The sequence below is a fragment of the Elaeis guineensis genome, chromosome 8, assembly GCF_000442705.2.
Source record: "Elaeis guineensis isolate ETL-2024a chromosome 8, EG11, whole genome shotgun sequence".
NCBI classification, from domain to species: Eukaryota; Viridiplantae; Streptophyta; class Magnoliopsida; order Arecales; family Arecaceae; genus Elaeis; species Elaeis guineensis.
This window is the reverse complement of record NC_026000.2, coordinates 8,163,524-8,184,465: the sequence shown is the minus strand read 5'-3', so window position 1 is coordinate 8,184,465 and position 20,942 is coordinate 8,163,524. Positions and strand designations below refer to the sequence as shown.

Below are 20,942 nucleotides of genomic sequence, written 5' to 3'. Positions count from 1 at the left end.
ATAACGTAGAAGGCAAAAGGTTTGCAAAATATTAATTGCTCGAGAAGGTTTATATACAAATATCTAATTTAGAAAAAATGACAGTAAAAATATATAAAAAAGCTTCATAAAGTATCCAGACCAATATCTTATTTTTTTCTAATAATTTTTTTGAAGATATAACTATATGGCGGAGTTTATAGATCTTCCTCTTCGTACTTAACTAGATAGTTAGACTGTCTTGATTATTATCATTATCTTTTATACATAGCTTGCATGGTTTTTTTTTTTTACATAAATGAGATCTATCAAATTCCAATAATACTAAATATTTTAGTTATGATTGCTTAATTAGCTATTGAAATGGAATATTTGCTCATCGGTTAATAACTAATTCACAATAGATATCTCGTCTAATGATAAAGTAAATGCATGCTTTTGTTTTTCATCTACTAATGGCATCCAATATTTGAATAAATAAAGTGAAGTACTTGCAAAAGATAGCATGGGGAAAAATTACATATCTAAGCCAAAAAATAGAAAAGTTGTAGGTTGCTATCCAACGTTAATATGGACCAAAAAAATATTACAAATCATATGTAAATTTATAAATAATTTTATGTCATCATTTTTTACATAAAATTAAACAAAATACGATCAACTATCTAGAAAAAAAAGTGCAATCTCTTTATGGAACATTGAAAGGAGAAGTCAGCAATAACCGAAGCAAACTTTATTGGGTTGTTCATGAAATAAACCCTTTAAGCATCTCAACATGACCGAGCGAGCAGCGATGGGGAGAAAATTCCTTTTTTAAAGACGAATTTTCTTACGTGGGTTGCTACAGGCTACGACGCGAAGGTCTCGGCTCTTCCCCTGCGACTCCAACGGTCCAACCCCTCTTCGGCTCCATGCCTTTCCGATTGACATCCCTATTAAAGCCTTCCAGAAACCCTAATAAATATCCGCCGCGAAACCCTGGACCTTCCTCCTTCTCGTGCCCTGTCTACCTTCGAAACGAGCAAACTATAGCTTGAGCCACGGAAAATTCTGGGTATTTTGATAATAGTACCCCAACTGTCACACGTTCTCTCTCTTCGCCTGGCCCAAGAGTTAGCCATCCTAGTATTTTTCTTTTTCGTGCTCGCTTATTTTGCATTGCATTAGTTTCCTTTTCTTTTTCCTTGCAAAATTTTGATGGTCGGTCATAACATTTTCGTAGGTAGGAGGCGTGGCATTTCGAGATCCGACAAGTTTCGTGCTGTAAGTGTACTTTCTCAACTGTCGTTTCGAATTTCTATTTGCAATCTGCTTCACCTTCTTTTGTAGTTTTATTTTTTATTTTTTGGGTTTTCGTTCGCAACAAAAGAAAAGCAAAAACTAGCAGATATTATTATACATTAGGACTGTAGAGTAATGCCGCTGTACGAGTCTTATCCTACATATACCATTTGAATTACGGAGTGCTATATGGATGTTTGTTTTCAGAAATTCATGAAATAGATATTATTCTTGTTGTGTAAATTGGAGTGTTGGTTGATGCAAGTCATGGGAAGTTAAATCAACTTGTTTTGTTTGATTTTGCTTAGACATGGATTTTGTTTGTTGTACTGATGAATGAGAATGTTAGGTTTCCTATCGCTGAATGACTTGAAATGCTGAAGGGAACACTATTTCTCACATGAATAGAGTCCTAGCTGAGCTCTGCCAGTAAAGCTATTTATGCAGCAATAAATAAATATAATTGGTGAGCACAGTATTTTTTAAAATGGACAGGTCGCTGATGAAATACAGGTCCAATTCTTTTCCCATCAAATGTTTGATACTTTAAATCTTTAATTATGTTTTGGTCATGGAGTAATGTGTATTGCCGTTGTTTATTTATTTTTTTAGAAGTTTGAGGTATTGTTGTAATCTCATTACAAGATAGAAGATAAACTCAGAACTCAGGATAATATGTGCATTTGTTGAGGAATGCTAGTTATCTCAATGGTATCTTGATGTAGCAGTTTGTTCGATTTCAACCTGTCTCTGCAGGTAACTCCATGCAGTTATACAATCAAACTAAGTGATCAACATACAATATCAGTATATGTGAAGTATTTTGGGATGCACTAATGGATGATAGTTCTGTTCGAGAAAATGGCAGCACCTTGTCGTCATGCCAACAGGATTGGATTGAGTATGCCTTTGCGTTTAATTCCCAACTTAACAATATTAATGGATGGGTGATGCTTTTGTTGCAGCAAGGGTCTGCAGAGCTTGCTTGTGTTTATTCTTGTTTTGTTGACAAGTTACTTGGCATGCAGAGCACAGGATCTGCTCAAGAGAAAAATGATTGCTGAAGATGATTTCACATGGACAATACCATCACATGGCTCAAGTCCACAAGAAGGTTCCAAAAGCGAGAAGCTAAAGTATATTGGTGGGGTTGATATCAGCTTCTTAAAAGAGGACCCTTCTATAGCATGTGCTGCTCTCGTAATTCTGGATGCTGATACTTTGAATGTTGTCCATGAAGAGTTTGATGTTACCAAACTGCAAATTCCTTACGTTCCCGGTTTTCTTGCTTTTAGAGAGGTATGAGTTTAAAAATTCTTTCTTAATGTATTTACTTTTTTACCCAGTTAGCTTTATTTATTATATTCAATTATGTGTTGCTCCCAAAATATATATAATAACAGGTCCCTTTGTATTTCTTTTAGCGTGCTTGTGAATAGTCAACAAGACTTGGGTTGGATGGTTGGCATACCTCTCCTCAGAGTTTGTGTTGAGGAGAGGCTCCAAGTTCAGATCTTCATGGATTTAGAATCCTAATGCAGTGATACTCCATCATTCTCAAACAATCGTACATATGCGTTAGCTTTCAATGAAACCAGATTTTCCTCTGTTCTGCAGGAAAAGTATTGACATTGTATAAATCACCTGGAAAATTATGTTGCTTATTCTTGGATCACTAATTTTTTGTGATGTAGTTTCTACTGCACATGGATCAACGGGATGCATGTCTCAATCCAGTTATAGAATGATATGAATGGCCTGTCTAAGCAACTCTCTGACCTTTTGTTGTTTTAGCGCTTGCAATACTTTGTATTTTTACATGTACATGATTTTTGCTTGCATGATTATTTCTAGATATGACGGCAAAAATTGTCATTGTAAAGCACTCCTGTTCAATAAGCATAACATGCATCTCACTTTTAGTAATCCTACTACTAAATTGAATGGCACATATTATGGTTTAGTTCTTTCCAGGTCCTTATCTTTCAAAGACTTCCTTTGGAACACCATCAGTCAAGTCATCCAAAGAAATGCAAAGAAATAATGGCTTGTCCTTGAACCTTGGTGGGGCTTCATCACAAATAGAAACTCATCAGTCAGCCCACACCTATTTCGTATATGCTATCTCCTGCTTTTATTTATGTATTTTGTGTGTATCATAAATTTCTCTAAATCAAAAGCATCATGCATAATGTTTTTTCTTCTCTATAAATCTATCCTTAACTGAAGGAAGAAAGTTGCCTAAATAGGCAACCTCTTTAGTTACAACTCTTTGTAGCTATTTTTTCCTTTATTCTTGTTCAAGTCTTTAGTTTTTCACCAATGGAAGCATATCTTCTTCTAAAATCACATTTTCTATTAATTGATGATGCATCTAGATCTTTTTCCTGCATATTACCACTTATCAGATTTTGTTGATTCGATATGGGCGGGTCCAATTGATGGTTGCTAGAGTCGGTATACCTCTACGCATTAATATTGGTGGTACCTTGTAAATTTGGTTGGTTCGTGGCTCAAGTGCATGGGGATCAAGTAGATGATGGTGTTTTTTCTGTGAGGTTGTGGATGCTTTGGCATTGGCTAAGTTATATATAAGGTGGCTCTAAATGACAAACCCACTGCATTTGGATTGTGGGCTCAACCTTCACTTGCTACTAGGCTGAGCTGTTTATGGTTCTGACCAAGTTGTACGCCCTTAAAGCGTTATTTGCCAAACAACATTCTACAAATTTAAAAAAGGTGAAGTGTTTAATGAGTCCCACTTTTACAATCCAACCTGAATTTTTAATGGCTGAAGTTACTAATACCACAAGAAAGGGTGAATATAAACAATTTTAGTATTGTTTGCAGTATCAGTAATTCAGTCATTGTGAAGTATAATCTTTGTTGAGAATTTGATTCTTTATATGTCTTCAGCAAGTTGCTCAAGTATGGACATATGGCAATACCTTGTACATTTTCTTTTAATGCATGGAATGAGAACTGGATACTTTTCTTGAACTTAGTGAAGGCATACATTGTACTGAAGGAAATTAGAAAAGAACCCATGAAGCCTTGTAAAGCATCGAAGGTTCTAGACATGCTCTGCAAACTTCTCGAATCATGCCTCTTTATGACTGAGAGTTTTCTATTTTATAAATGCGACTAGTTTTATTATTTGTGTTTGTTTGATCAAACATCCATACAAGCTATGTGGCTGGTGCTAGGATTAATATCATGACTTTCTCATATTATTGTAGGCTCCAGTTCTTCTAGGACTCTTGGATAAACTGAAGCATGGTGTTCATCCTTTCTATCCGCAGGTGAATTTCTGTCGTCTTCTGGTTTGCTAGCCTCAGCTGTAATAGTGATGGATGAATTAACCATCTGGCTTTTATATATATGGACATATGCATGTGTCTTGAGCCAAAACTTTGTTTTGACAAAGCAAGGTTTTGTAAAACTAGAATAAAAGAAAAGGATAGACACAGAGACTCAATGGAGTTGACTACATTGTGTCGGTATAGAGATGGAATCTCTCTATTGAACTCACAGAAAGGATGGCCCTACATACCTAAAGCATACATATCGACATATCCAATGAGTAATCATGACCCAAATCCATTGAGTTATTAATCATATTACATATGAAAAATTTTATAGTTATTGCAAAAAATGAAAAAGGAGATCCTTCTCCAATTGCAATGTGATCAAGAATGAGATAAGAATAAAAACCTTGTTTTAGTATTTTAGTTTTTATACAGCTATTACATAGCATATGATATTCGTGCACTCATATATGCACCTATGTAATTTCATATCTCTTTAACTACTATCTCTTGTTCGGAAATAATAAATATGTTCTAATACTTTAGACTTAACTGAAGTTTTAAATTACAATCATACCAAATAATGGTACTCTAATGTATCATGTTTTTAGTAATGCTTTACTGTTTTAGAAATTAGGCATCAGTCTGGCAGCTTAGTTGTACACCTGACCTATTAGTTACTGCTTATGAAGGTTTGGTTTTATAGGGTTGCTATTTCATATCAAACTTTTGTTCCTCAATTAGATGACTACTTCATAAGCAAGTTAGACTTGTTTGGATGAAGTTCTCTTATTAGATTAATGAACCATCATCTCGGCAGTTGCAACTATGTCTTTTCCATCTAATGATAAAGCAGCTATAACCATTTAATGACTAAAATCTGGAGATTATATTTCATGTAAATTGGTGGCCATTTTGTTAAGGTTGACCAGGTTGCTAGTGAAAAATTTTACTTAATGGCATTTAGTTCTGAAACATGATCCATTTTCATTTTTCTGGAACAGTATTCTCTCTTATCACATCTTAGGATCATAAGTGCAATTTAAGGCTTCTTTATGCTCACAACTGTCTGATTTAGTTTCGGCACAAAAGATGCCTAAGTTAACAATGTTGCATTTGTATCAATGTTGACAGTTATTGATGGTTGATGGCAATGGGTTGCTCCATCCTCGAGGTGAGTTTTATATATGTCTTTTTCCAACTGTCCTCTAATGATTCATCTATGTACGATCACATTGCACACTGACACCTGGTAATGCTCAACTATTTAGCAATTGAGAGAAAAGGTCATCCAAGAGAGTAAGGTGTCTTGCTGATGACCCATATTGATGTGCTTTGCTCATATTCGACATTACATGATTATTGCTATGCATTTGGAAGCTCTTGTATGGACCATCTCAGGATTAGTCTTCTTCATCTCTTGGAGCTTGACTATCCATATGTTGATGCAGGGTGCATTGCTAGTGCCAATCAAAACAAATAAGTACTTCAGAAAAATGTAGTATTGAGGCATATCAATCAGGAATTCACTTTTTTTTTTTTTCCTCCTTTGCAGTAATCAATTTAAGGCTTTATTATCTTTGTTGCATCATATTACACAAAGAAAAATTCTAACTTGAAAGCATCTATCAGGTTTTGGTTTGGCTTGCCATCTTGGTATCCTTGCCAATCTTCCTACCATTGGGATAGGAAAAAATGTAAGTAAGATCCTACTTTTCATTCACTATACTTACAGAGTAAGATCATGGATGATATAAAGTATGCTACCTATTGTCCACTAAATGTATTATTTTGGTGATAATAGGAGCTTAAGAGTTTTAAGTATGCAAAGGAGTGAGACTTATGTGGGCTTAAAATGTTACAAGATAAAACAAGGAAAGTTCATCATACAGGGTCAAAATATTTGAAGTTATCAAGTGTATCTACAGTAAAGCTACCTTTTATTGTGATGAGTTAGCTAGACTTTCCTGATGAATACACCTTGTGTATACAATCGCTTATTGGATGTACGTCCATATATCATGGCTTATAGTGTAACAAAACATAGATACTTATAGCTGTGCAAAAAAAGACCATGCAAAAGGATGGAACTTTTGGTTACAAGCATAATGGCATTCTCATTTTAGAGGGTTTTCATCAAGGGAGAACATCTCATACTATAACTGCTTTTCTTCTCATTCTTTCTCTGTTTTTTGAGGACTAACCCAATTTCACAGGTGAAATTTTGTTTAAAAAGTTGAGAGCTCTCCCTGCAGTTCTTTTTTCATATTAGGTTCAAGTATCTTTTTTATCTTTTGATAATACAGCAAGACATGTGCAAGGTATATTCTTTTTTCACCATAGAATTTGATGATATCAGAATACCATGAGCTATTCATTTTTTTCCAAAATCTTCTCGAAAAGTGAATGGGACTAGTTTAGCTTTTTATAGCATTAATTATTTTACAAGCCTTTCTTTGTTCTAATAATTAGTAACACCCCTTTTAGTGCTGTAGGTGAGTCAGCTAGTATTGTACCCAATCTGGATCAGTTGGGGACAAATAATAATCTGGATCACCTGTTACCTTCAGTGCCCAGAGTAGATCCATTCTCAAACAAATCAGGCTTGGATAGGCTGAACTATAGCTGACCTCTGTTGCCTGGAGGAAATAGTACATTATTGTCCAGTTTGACCCATAAATTGCAGATCGATCCCGAATTCACTGAATATATGAGCCAAGTAATGGTTCATTTCCTATATCAGAAACTGATTCAGGCTGGCTTTGCTCTGGTCAGGCCCAGACCCTACCTAATCCATTTGGATAATTCGCCCCTTGGCATGTTGTGAAATTTTTCATTTGGGAAATTAATGAATTTTCCTTAATATAGAATCCTTAATATTTTTCATTTTTGTGCCCCAGTTGCATCATGTGGATGGCCTTACTCAGTCTAGCGTGAGGCAGTGTCTAGAAGCAAGAGAAAATCGTGACAAGGATCTGGTCCCATTAATTGGGAAGTCAGGAAATATATGGGGAGTGGTAAGAGCATCTAAGATCTGTTGGTGTAGCCTGTGTAAATATAATCTGGATCTTTAAGTACTTTTTCCTTCCATTTCTATTATACAGCTGTTCTATGTTATGTACTCATCACGGTTTTGCGTTTTGATCAAAACCACCCATTTCAGCTGAAACCTCTCGATTTCGGTTGAGATTGAATAGAAATTGACTCCTGGTTTCGGGCTTCAGTCAGCTTTGTCCCAGTTTCAGTGGTTTCTTCTAGTTTCAGCCGAAACACACTGAAAATTATCATAGATTAGTTTGCAAATCTTTGTGGTGTCACATTATAGTGGGATCATTTTTTTAATTGTTTTAACACATAGGCTATTAAGTATGAAGTTTCAATGATTTCTTTTTTCTTTCTTGAGTTGAAAAGGCAATAGCGAATAAACATAATCCTTGATGAGTCATACCTTCAAAAAAGCCCTTATTTAGCTATTATAGAACTTTATAAAAAGAATAAAGAACAAGTAACTACACGATGTTTTATGGCCAAATCACACTTTTTGTATAAAATAAATGCAATACATTATTACATGCATTTGATTAAATAGTCACGTAGCCTCAAAAATATGAGAGATACCGAAATTTAATATACTGGTTAATTCTTCTAAAAAGTGAAGAATTTTTCTTTTTAAATGCGCAACTGAATAAAAAGCTTCAGAAGTAACATGTTTGAACAATGTCAATAAGTAAATAAAATATATCCATAGTACAAAATACTAGCATACTCAATGTATTTTACTCATACATAATGTCATCTTCAGCCCAAAATGGTCAAAACTACACAAATAAAGAGTTCATATACCAAATAAATAAATAAATAAAATGTTGTGTAATGAATTTTTTGGGCTTATTTTTCTTATTTGAGTTTTTCTTGAATTTTTTGACTGAAAACTATGATACTTGGTATGAACTTCCAAAATCGCCAAAACTGCCAAAACAGAAACTCCACAAACCCAACCGAAACCAAAACCAAGTTCTTAAACCTTGCATGAAACTAGAAGTCTCTTAGTGCAGCCTTTTCCTAAATTGAATATTATCTATTTTATTTGTTATATGCATTTCTGTATCGACACCTGAAAATATTGAATATTGCATATATTTCCTAGAACATTTAATATTGACAAAAATCCACATATGGATAAAAAAATTTCATAGATTGACTTGTTATGTATCAAACAGTTATACAACACCTGTCTGCAGTCTCAAACTTTTAAAGCTTAAACCACATGAGGCAAGTCGGAAAAGCCAACAGGAGGATAACATTGGTGATATATCTAAATATGGGATTCACTGTCGAGGCCTAACCAGTATGATGCTTGAGCTGTGATTGCTCCATCATATGCTACATATATTTTTATCCTGTGATTATATTCTTGGTGCTTATACATGCTGAATTTTAAGCGGGTCTTCCCTCACCTGAACTAATGTCCTTTTTAGGCAATGCGATCCAGTCCTGGTTCATCGAAACCCATTTATATATCAACCGGCCATCGGATATCCCTTAACTCTGCTATCAGGATTGTGAAATTGTGTTGCAAATTTCGTGTTCCTGAGCCAATCCGGCAGGTATGTTTTGCTTTCTTTTTCTGAAAGTTTGTTTCCATATGGCCTCTCTGAATATATACTTCAAAATGCTAGGAGTAAAAAGCTAAACTTTGTGATTTGGTGTGTACAATGTGGGACAAATGCACATCTATATAATGATAGCAAAATATAGGAGGGCCTTGTAATTTGTTCGCAAGCGCTGCAAGTCCTAAACTGCGAGATCTGGTGCAATAAGCTTTTTCTGGATAGTTGTGAAAAAGATTGAGCTTTATATTAACCTTAGGCAAATTCTTTGTGTAGGCTGATATAAGATCAAAGGTATTCCTTCAGAAGTTTAAAGGATCAGCACACTTAATGAAATAAATCGGTATGCCAATCTTATTTTTGCATCCTTACTTTTTCTTGGTCTGTAAATTATAATTAACGATACTAAGAATACATATGGCAATGCAATCATATGATTTGATCTGCTTCTTGATATAACTTAAATAAGATTAACTTTGTCAGGTTCATGCTTTTTGATGGAAGATACTGACAATTCTGTTCCCTATGAGTTTGGTCCCTGTTATGCTTTAACGTGCTAACCATAGATTGCATGGCCATTTGTTTCTATGGTTTCATACTTTGATATTACGATTTCCAAGTGTTTTCTTTCACGATAAAGAGCAAAGAAACAAGCAAAGTTCTGGATACAAATATTTCCTGTTGCTGCTGGGAAACACATTTTCCTTGAAATCAGCTACATCCAATAAAAACTGATTTTTGAGTTATACAAGTATGTGATTTTTCCATAGCTGGGATAGATTGAGAAATATTTTCCTCTATACACTCTCTTCAGTGTTGTAGCTGGCTCTGTTTCTGGTGGCATAGCTATCTTTAATAATTATGCAATTTGCTACAACTTTCTGGTGGGTGGGGACTTCTATTTACATCGTTGGAGTTACATATCTTTTCATGTTTGCTTTTGTATTTGTCATAACATGCTATCAAATTTGGAGAAAATGCTGTATTAATGCGGATGTTGATATGATTTTAGGCCAAATGTATATTTATAAATGATACACACTACAAGTAGGGCCCTGAACTATATGGTGCATGTGTAAAACTCATGCAACTAATATGAGTTTCTTGTATGGTCATATAGTAAGAAACTATGAAAAGATGATTCCATGCATCATGCGATAACATGGAAAATGTCTTGGTTGTAGTGTATAACCTGCCATTGCTTTTCATTTTCTCCAATCTTCAAGAACTTCTATTCTATGGTTATTTATCTAAATGCAACAATTAACCAATACACAGATTCACCGAAAAAAATTACTTAAAATAAGAGTCCAGTCTATGGTCTGTTGTATCGCCCCAAAATGTCCGATACAGGGAGTACCGTATCATGAGAAAACTGATAGAGAACCCTACTTCGAGTTGATAGAAGCCCTGTACTACCCATACTGAGATGTGTCCCAATCTGTACTGAGGTGCATACCAATCTGCACGAAAGCATGCTGACTTGTACTAAAATAAAAATTAAGAAAAATGATTTGGGAGCTATTTCGGCACAGGATGCATACTATACCCCATACCAAATCGAATCGGTAAGGTACTGATACGGTACCCGGTACTGAGATAGCGGATCTTAGTCCAATCCTTTCCTACTCTCGGTTCTATCTGTTATTACGTTGATTTCCATGTTCTAACTGTTCACATGGGATATCCAATATCTCTATGATATGCCTTGCTGCATATTGAAGTCAGCTAATCAGGTATATTCTATTCATTTAGAGCTGTAATAGCAATGGTACATGTGCAGCATGCAAGATCTAACCATATAGCAAAAATATAGAGGGATGCTTTTAACGTGCCCAAGCTGCAAAAGACACCAAAATGGTCATGGAGATGGGGGCACTTCGTAAAACACTCTAAACTTGTAGTTGAACTACCAACAAGCATCCATTGGATTTCTTCTCTGAGATCAAATTATTCTAGATGGAATAGGGATATTCATTATGTGGGTTTTTTGTTAGTCACACAGCAAATGCTATTGGATGCCTGCTAAAAGCATCGTTTGGAGTATATCTGCATGTTTCTATTTTTTCCTACAGATGAAGATGATACATTTAATGATGGAGCATATTGAAATGCATTTACCAGATGCTCAGGTTTTATAATTTCATTGCCTACATAATAGTTCCATACCGTCACAAAAAAAAAAGAAAAGAAAAAAAAAAGACATTAGTTACATTAGAACCACCAGAAGCTATATGTGAAACTGCACGAATGGTAATGCAGTTCAAGATATCTTATTATAGAATGCCGGGACATTTAGCTTCTGTTACGGCCCCATGGCTGTTGAGAAACTGTCTAGTGTCTCTCCTTTCACTGTTTATTCATCCTAACATGATAATGGTGTCTTCCTATTGTCTTCAATTGTTTTGTGGATTGCAAGCAATTGTTTAGAATGCCATGGTGGTATTTCTTTGGAACAGTTAAAGCGATACTTGAAATGTATTATTTTGCTTAATGATGTTACAAGATGACTGTTGTATATCCTATATTTCTTAACATGATTAACTGGCATTCAAGCATGTTAAATTGTTTTCAGAAGTCCAAAATTCAACATACTGAGCTGTGTTCCAGTTAGCAATCATGTACCCTTCAGTGTCCCAGTGTTTTATCTAAAAGGATAATACTAATATTATATTGTTTTCTTTTCTGTTGCTGAAGCTACAAGGTCACTTTGCCATCGGTATATGGTTGGACTTATGTTGTTGTTGGTCCATCACCAACTATTTGAACTTCCCATTTTGAGTACCAAATTTTAGACCTGGAATTAAGCTCTCTCATAACTACTGAATTCTAGGATGATTATGCTTTAATTCTCAGCTTGGTGTTACAAACTATTTCTTTCATAGCCTTTCATCCTCCATGATTCATTCCATCATCTCATCGCAACTCAATGGCATCTTGAATGTCATACATTTTCTTGCTTCTTTACCAGCTTAAAGAATAGAGAATGTGAACGTAAAATGTGTGCCTGATTACAGGAACATGCTAAAATAGTGGTTCTGTTGAATACAGGTCATGCTCCTGCTGTGAGGAAAGGAAGAACCCTAAGGAAACATCCATCTTCTTTGGTGAAGTACTTCTGTCCAGCATTAGATGGTTCAAGCTCATGGTACTCAGTCAGGACATTATTTATAGAAGAATGATTTGGTGATATGTCAGGGTTCTAAATAAAGCTTGATGAGTGCTTAAGAGGGGCATTCAGGTCGTGTGAGGTAAAGTTGCAAAGTTTGAGCCATGAGAGCACATTTGCTGCTGCTGCTGCTATTTATGATGATGCTAGCAACCACACCTGTCTTTAGCTCTTCGCGGGGCGCATCACAGTCCTGGTTGGCATCAGCACCTCAATTATCGTTTGATGCCGGCCTGCCTCAAGATGGAGATGCTTGGATGCAAGAATATATCTGGGAAGATGATTTATTGGCCCAGAAGGAAGATTATGGATTCATTGATCTGGTGCAAGTATCCTGGTGAACTAGCTGTTTCTATTCTGCAGGCCTGACCTTGCTTGTTCTCTCGATCTTCTTTTTCTGAATATTCATGCATCGTGATTGAAGTAAACATATTCTGCTATCAGTGTGTACACATATCATGATATTTCTGATATAACGTATTGAAAGCTACATATCCACAAAATAAAAAGGTTGTGAGAAGTTAAATACAATTATGTCATTTCTGAGGCCCTTGATGTCTGTAACCATGACAACCTACTTTAGGGCAGAGGAACATTTAACATTGTCATGCTGCAGAATATTAATGGTTTGAGTGAATGGGTTTGTTTGGTACCATAATATAGATCATTCATGGTAACAGAATTTAGACGCTTAGAAGATAATTGGAAGTGGCTTCTAAATCATATTGCCGTAACACTTTCAAACTATAAGGAGTAAAAGATAACAAGTACATTGAAGTTGCAGCAGACATGTACGGGAGTTTCATCATCAATAATGTTCATATGTTACCAAGTTTTTGATAACACGGCTGTAGGGTAATGGCTTGCAAATTGACTGCTTTCATAGTTGCAACAGGCAACTGAAAAGCTGAAGACAGTGAATGGTAATGCAAATGTTGATATATATATATATATAATAATCATAATGTGAACTTTATGTGCAGGGAATATAGGCACAGTGAAGCCACCGTGACGTCAACTGTATTATTTCAATAACCGTCGGTTAAAACCGTAGATCAGTCTTCAACTACTGAGACAAAGCGAGAGACTTACAAATTACAGTTTGATTGGGTATGAGCATGGCTGTAGACACCCAGATCAAATGGCCAACTATTTGTCTTAAAAAAAAAAAAGAAAGAAAGAAAAAAGGCGTGCAATGCAGCAGGATTTTTTGCATGTTGCGCAAACATCCTAGCGGCTCGTAAAATTAGGGCATTATGGAACGGATATAGGAGTGCCTCATACTTTCCAGGCAATCATAAGACATAAAATCTCGTAATGAAGTCCTGAGTCGTACTTTATATTACTAGATTGGTTTAAATGGTAAAATCTTCATCAGATCTCACCTGAGCGAGCCAGGTTTGACTCCAGGCGAGGGAACTTTTTAAATTTATTTGGCGTTGGTTGACGAAATGGAATGGATGATATTATTCTGTCTACCGGTCACCTACAAGCATTTAGTTCACCATAAACAAGTTTAATCCAATCCGGAAAACAGTGCCAACTGCATGCTTGCCACGTTGTTTTATCAGTACTGGAATTTTTGACTGGTTGATTCACCATGAAACATATATTTGGTAAAGAAAAGTAGTAATTATGTGTCTATACCCCAGAAAAAAAGGGAATTATGTGCTCATGAACATTGGATTCAAAAGAAAAAAAAAATCGCATTGCTCAAAAAAACTTCACTTCTTACCCAAGAATACCTCTATGGGTGTTCTCTCATAACATTTATTTGGAGGAGATGATGACCTTGGAGTGCACAATATGATTACTTAGTATTGCTTCTCCAGTGTAACAATTCTAATTTTGCAAACTAGAATCTTCCATGTAAAGAACAATCTTTTCTTTTCTTTTCTTTTTTATCCAAAAAAAAAAAAAAAAGAGTGGCCGATCCAATATACTCTTCCATGTTCTATTCTTTGTGCGCTCATCTTCCATGTTAGTTCTCATGTGAAGCAACAACAGTTATTAGCTCGAGTCATCAGCACTGGCTTGGCTGTCTCAAATGGATATGAACTACGAATCCAATTAACTCAAATAGCAACACATAGATGTCGAATTATTCTCCTTCTTTTGATGAAAATAGCAAGGTTTGCCAGCTGTTGGTAAAGGAGATGAAGATATAGATACAAAACAATGAAGCAATATAACAAAGATGGTATAGAAATGTCAAGATATGATCACAGCAATACCAACAGGAATGGAAGAAGCGCATAGAACACCAAACCAGCTCCCTGTCCCCCGACTGCTGCTAATCTCCAGGATGTTGCAGAACCAGCATCATCAATCATGATCTCAAACCTACAAGTGGAATTAGATGGGTTACTATTGGTGATAGTAGCTATGCCTTGGAAGTCACAGGCCCTATCATCCTGATCATTCATCTGGTAGTAGCTGTTGAACGCATATGAAATATTCCCTCTTGCATCAAGATCACCACATGATGTCTTATACCCAAGGCTTGTGCAGTCACCTCTCCCACAAGCATAGCTCACAGCCGGCGCCACTCTCGAATCATCAAGGTTGACTGAAGGCTTGAACACACACCACTGCTGGTCTAAATACTTGACATTCTTAGCTCCAACTAATGTTCCAGAGTTTGATGTTGAGACAGTAAGCTGATACTTCGGCTGCCCATCATAGTAAAAGATGCCCCAATGTCTCTCAAAATTCCCTGGCTGGATGCTCTTTTGATCTTCATCTATCAAACTAAAAAGATATGCATCAATAGCTCCCGATCTCATCGGTGTGCCCTGCCCCGATGAGATGCGTTGCATGAAACCCTGATTAAATTGTTGAGCATACTGAATATTTGCATTCATATCTCCATCAGTTGGCCATCCAATCTCACCAACAATGACAGTAAGATTTCCAAAGCCATTCTTCTTCAGGGCCCATATGAGAGTGTCATGGTTTGCATCAAATACATTAGTGTATGTGATCGAACCATCGACCACAGGGGATGCAGGAGTTCCATTAAAGAAGGCATAGTCTATAGGAAAGTTGGGATCGTCGTAGAGACTGATGAAGGGGTAAATGTTGACAGTGAAGGGAGCAGCACTATCACTGAGGAATTGGACGATAGAAACCATGAGGTCATGGATGTCTGTGCGGAAATCGCCATCAGAAGGTTTGCCACTTGATGATTCATAGACATCAGCATTAAGGGGCACGGTGACTTTGACCTGGTTGCTCAGCCCAGCTTTTATGAGAGCACCTTGGATGTTTTGGAGGGCTGGCAAGGTAGTCTGGAGATAACTCCCATTGTAAGTCTGTAAGAATGGCTCATTTCCAACAGCAACATACCTGATGATAGATAAACAATGATACTTGGAGTGAGAGAATTAATGCAATCATACAACAGCTACGGTGCTACCCCATGAATGAAAGGCTGAAAGCACAAAAAATGTTCTGGTCATTGCAAGTCATGTTACTTGAATAAAAGATGAGACTGATAAGTAATGTTGGATTGATCCATTACATGCAGGTCATTTATTTAATATCAACATCTCAAATGGTTTGAGTGAATATATAGCTATACAAGAATTCTCTGTATCCTGAAGGTAGGATTCCAAGTTTTTGTTTATATGTATGCACTGATTAAAAAAAAAAAAAAGATTTTTTCTTTTTTTTTGTTGGTGGGGGGGTTGGGGGGGGGCTGTTTCTCTCGCAAAGCAAATATCAAGTTACAAAAGCCTTGAGGAAAGTTACCAAGAATACAAAATGAGAGGAGAAGGGGAATACATGGGACAAATAGAAACTCCAGCAGTATCAAATGTCACAGAGAAACTCTTACCTTGAATCTCAATCACACCAAGCAATGTTTTCCAGTTTAAAGAAGGTGCTATCAAAAGTCATCAAAATAACTAAGGTGCAGAAGGTATATATGTTCTGCTTTGTTATCTTTTGGTTTTGATAATAGGTCTGGTGATAGAACAATGAAAAAAAAAAAAAAAAGAAAGAAACAGCCCAGCTTGTAGAGTCCACCAGGTATGGAGAAAAAGCACCACTCCTGGCCAGCAATCAGTTTGGCAACAAGTCCCTGGAAATATGTGAATTAATTCAAAACTACACAAGCCTGCTACTTCACTTGACTCATCCTTTAAATTGTTTAGTTCCACACGGTTGAAAGCATCCAGGTCCATGTAAAACCTCGTCTATATGATGCTTTTCAGATCTTTTTGAACAGACGCACATCAAAGGGTAAATGAATTAAACAGAATCTTAGCTATGGTATCTCAAGATTAAGAAATTTATTGACCCATCCGCACAACCGAATACCACGTGCACCCCACAACATACAATCTTATCATTTAGAATCCTTGATGAAGTCAATTAATGATATTAAAATTACAAAATACAAAATGCTTAAAAACTAAATGGTGTTGGACAAAGAATATATGTACAAGGCTAGTGATATTCAGGTCATGAGATTGATGGTTGCCACTATTGTATCTCACAGTTCCAACAATACTCTTAATTGTTGGAGGCACTGATTTCCTCAGTGCTTGTGGTCTAGATGGGCTGTTGCTTGAAGAATTGTCAAAAAATGGGGAAATGAAGAGATAGTGAGCAATTTTCTATGGAAACACTTTTGACACAATATGCCTTGAGGACTCGATGAGTACTCAGATTTCTTATGATTTGATTCATTGGAAAAAAAAGGAAAAATGATTTGAGTACTCAAGAGTCTAGGCTTTACAGTTTCCTGCATCTATCTGCCCATCATATCTACAAGCCACCAAGAACTCATCCAATATTCATACAAACTCGAAAGAAATGGAAGAAGTATGGATAAAACAAAGCCATGAGGGAATTAGCAAATTATTGCCTGCTTAATCTTAATAAGCCATAATAGTTAAGATGATCCTTGTAGTTATACACTTGCAAACAAACAACTATCCTCTTAAAATTTCGCCGACCTTCCAGTCTATGAATTTGAATGAATATTTGCAGTTCGAGTGTCAAAAAAGTAAAATTATACTGAATTAGACAATAATAATATTATTGCCTTCTCAATCATAATAAGCCATCATAGTTAAATGATCTTTGTAGTCATACACTTGCAAACAAACATCTATCCTGTCAAGTTTTCACGGAGCTTCCAGTCTACAAATTCAAATGGATATTTGAAATTCAAGTGTCAAAAAAGTAAAATTATACTGGATTAGACACTAGTAAAACAAAGGAATGAATCACTGAATCACAATTTCAAAAAGCATGGAGAGGTCAGAAAGACAACCTGATATCGACTCCTTCCTTGATATAACTGGAGACGTTATTGGACACCCAATCCTCCGCCGCCTTCGTACCCGATGCCAGGCTCGCGAGCATCTCGTTTGGAATTCCGACCATCACCTGAATCCCTGAGTTGCTGAGGGCACTCATGACATCATCCTCTGGATCAAACAACTTCACCTTTTGAAACCCGTTGTTCCTGAGCATCTGAACCACCGTGCCCGGCGGCAGGGGGTTGCTCGCCTGCGTCCCCCAGTTCGCGCCAATCCCGCTCACAAAACCCACCAAACAAAGCCAAGAAACCACTTTCAAAACCCCAGAAGACCACCCCATCATCCCCACCACCACCAGAATTCCTACTCCCAACCTTAATTCCACTTCTGGATTCCAAACTATTTCAAAACAAGTGGAAATTAGAGAACAAGCTTAGAGAGAAGGGGTTTGCAGTGGAATCCCTTGCAGCCTTCACAACTCAAGTGGAACTTGGCAACAAGGACACCATGAAAACGACTTGAAGCTCCCCAGGCGTATATGCGGGAGGTGTTTTAATAAGACAAGGTGATGTGTTCCACACGAGCAGCTTAAAATATACAATCATGATAGGATGAAATATTTAATAAGACAGAGCGAAACCATTAAAGAAGCAACCCACAGAGCACTATAATTTGGATTCCTACTAACTAAAACCAGACCATAGAGTTAAAAGCATCACCAGAACTACACCATGCTCCAAACCCATCTGCTTTAGGTGGTATAGAGGAAACTATGCTGTCAAAATAGAGGTAATCAGTAAAGAAGAGTGAGAGATACCACAGAGACTTACTTCCCAGAGCTAGAAACAGTTTGCAGAACTTTGGATTTCACCACAAGTCACTAACTATGGATGAGGAAAATAAAAGACCCAAAAAAAACAAAGGAAAGAACAAAAGGTTTCATTAAAAAAGGTTACAGAGAAATAAAGAAATGCAGCGGTGGCGGCGAAGGGATAAGAGGAAGATAAAAGTGTCTTCTAAGACAAGGTGAGAAGAACAACTCAGGCAGCCAACGAATCGGCCTGGCCATTTAAGAGAGAATCTATGTTATAGCTTTTCTGGATTCCCCCGAGAAAGTCTAGAATAGAGACAGAGGCTGCGGAGGCTTTTAATGGGGTGTAAGAGGTGGACTTTGAGACTGCGGAGGTGCCAAAAGATACACCCAATCCAAAAGGAGACACCGGCCTATCACTGCGTGACGATATGCGATGGCTCTCTGTCCATAATTTTATCAGTATCTCATCATTTCCTTCGCTATTGCTCTTGTCGTCCAAAGGGAGGTCTCTGGAGTATAGGCGGTCAAGGTTAACGGCACTGTTACGAAGTCGGTGAGGAGGCCACCAAAGCGTTGGCTCTCGATTCTCGAAGTGGAACGAGGCGGTCGGCGAGCGTGATTTGACGTGAGGTTTGTCGAGTTGGTTGACGTGTCCGCGCTAGCGTGTCAGGTGTGGAAAACCAGAAATGGTGCAGCGACACTTGATATACGCCACGTGGCATAAGTGTAAAATTTTACCATATATATGTTGCACCGTCCAAAAACAAACAAACATATTATTTATTATTAAAAAAATTATAATCATCCAAATTTGATTAAAAATTTTAAATACAAAAAATTTCATGGTTGATTATGATTGGTTAGTTGATTTTTTTTTTTGAAGAAAAAAAGTTAAATTTTTTTGAATGATGTGGTGATTTGTTATCGCACAATGCAAGATATATATATATATATATATATATATATATATATATATATATATATATATATATATATATATATATATATATATATATATATATATATATATATATATATATATATATATATATATATATATATATATATATATATATATATATTATAATCATCTAAATTTGATTAAAAATTTTAAATTCATGATTGATTATGATATATATATATATATATATATATATATTATAATCATCTAAATTTGATTAAAAATTTTAAATACAAAAAATTTCATGATTGATTATGATTGATTAGTTGATATTTTTTTTTGAAGAAAAAAAGTTAAATTTTTTTGAATGATGTGGTGATTTGTTATTGCACAATGTAAGTATATATATATATATATATATATATATATATATATATATATATATATATGATAAAATTATTTTAATTAATATATTTATTAAATTTAAAAATAAAATTAATAGTCGATTTGCAGTCACATCATCCATGTTTTATCAAACAGCCATGATATATCGGGCCTCCTATATTGCAGACATATATAGCATGAACTCGAATCTCGGACTCTCTATGTTATCGACTTATTGTATTGTTTCATGCCATCAAAACTTGTCATACTAGGTACCGATATTTTGGTATTTGATAGAAAATCCTATATAATTATGAATTTTAAAATTTAATTATATATTTATATAAATTATCTATTTTATGTATTATTTTTATTTTATATTAGATAAATATGATTCAATTGAGTGGATTGTAAGGAAAATTTTTGTGCACCATAGGTGGTATAAAAAATCCAACGTAAAGTGTATCATCTTGTTCAATTGGTTCATGTAGTCACCGCTTTCTAACACGCATTTAATGTCAGTAACTTTATTTTTTTATTTATAATTTTAAATGACCAAAATATATTTGTTCTTTGAAAAAATTATAACATCCTATATACATATTATAATATTTTACATCAAAAAATTTATAATTTTTATCCACAGGTTATATAATATAATGCAGAATATCATAATATGTACAGGATGTCATAATTTTTTTCAAAGAGTAGGAGCATTTTTGTCATTCAAAATTTTCAAACGAAAAAAATAAAGCTGCAAACATTAAATGCGTATTGGAAAATAGTTGGATAAAAATGTTCCTTCTATATTATGACATCCTGGCAAATTATGACTTTCAATTTATGTAAAGACATAATATATCACAAGATGTCATAACTTTTTTTGCATAGGATGTCATAATATGACGCAGGATGCCATAATATGCCACATGATGTCATAATTTTTTTCCAAAGAACAGAGATATTTTTATCATTTAAAATTTTGAAATAAAAAAAATAAAACTGCAGGCATTAAATACATTTTGAAAAGTAGTTGGATAAAAATACTCCTTCCATATTATGATATTCTGTGCATACAAAGTTATAATATGCCATAGGATATCATAATTTTTTTTAAAAGATGGATATTTTTGTTATACAAAATTTTTAAACGAAAAAGTGGAATTGCAAGCATTAAATGCATATTGAAAAGCGATGGCTATGAAGACTAATCATATAAAGTG

General features: G+C 35.4%; 2 protein-coding genes across 9 annotated transcripts; one reads left to right on the top strand and one right to left on the bottom strand.

Annotated features, from left to right (window-relative positions):
- The first annotated feature begins 682 nt into the window (after positions 1-682).
- Positions 683-12,878, top strand: LOC105050430 (uncharacterized). 8 transcript variants are annotated; one of them, XM_073261606.1, is made up of 12 exons: positions 686-1,104; positions 1,202-1,242; positions 1,610-1,773; positions 2,017-2,161; positions 2,289-2,559; positions 4,500-4,562; positions 5,703-5,742; positions 6,201-6,265; positions 7,469-7,585; positions 9,047-9,175; positions 9,455-9,521; positions 12,230-12,878. In XM_073261606.1, exons 4-11 carry the CDS (start codon positions 2,097-2,099, stop codon positions 9,515-9,517), a joined length of 813 nt encoding a protein of 270 aa, XP_073117707.1. In that variant the 5' UTR covers positions 686-1,104; positions 1,202-1,242; positions 1,610-1,773; positions 2,017-2,096; the 3' UTR covers positions 9,518-9,521; positions 12,230-12,878. The 8 variants fall into 8 exon arrangements, with proteins under 8 accessions (XP_010928746.1, XP_073117707.1, XP_010928745.1 ...); XM_010930443.4 differs by lacking the exon at positions 1,610-1,773 and having other exon boundaries at positions 686-1,091; XM_073261607.1 differs by lacking the exon at positions 1,610-1,773 and having other exon boundaries at positions 686-1,091; positions 1,202-1,248.
- A 1,563-nt stretch (positions 12,879-14,441) lies between these two features.
- On the bottom strand, positions 14,442-18,942 carry LOC105050431 (glucan endo-1,3-beta-glucosidase 6). The gene is made up of 2 exons (XM_010930446.4): positions 17,632-18,942; positions 14,442-15,695 (listed from the first exon to the last, which is right to left on the bottom strand). The coding sequence occupies exons 1-2, from the start codon at positions 17,961-17,963 to the stop codon at positions 14,570-14,572; spliced, it is 1,458 nt and encodes a 485-aa protein (XP_010928748.1). The 5' UTR covers positions 17,964-18,942; the 3' UTR covers positions 14,442-14,569.
- Between the last annotated feature and the right edge of the window lie 2,000 nt (positions 18,943-20,942).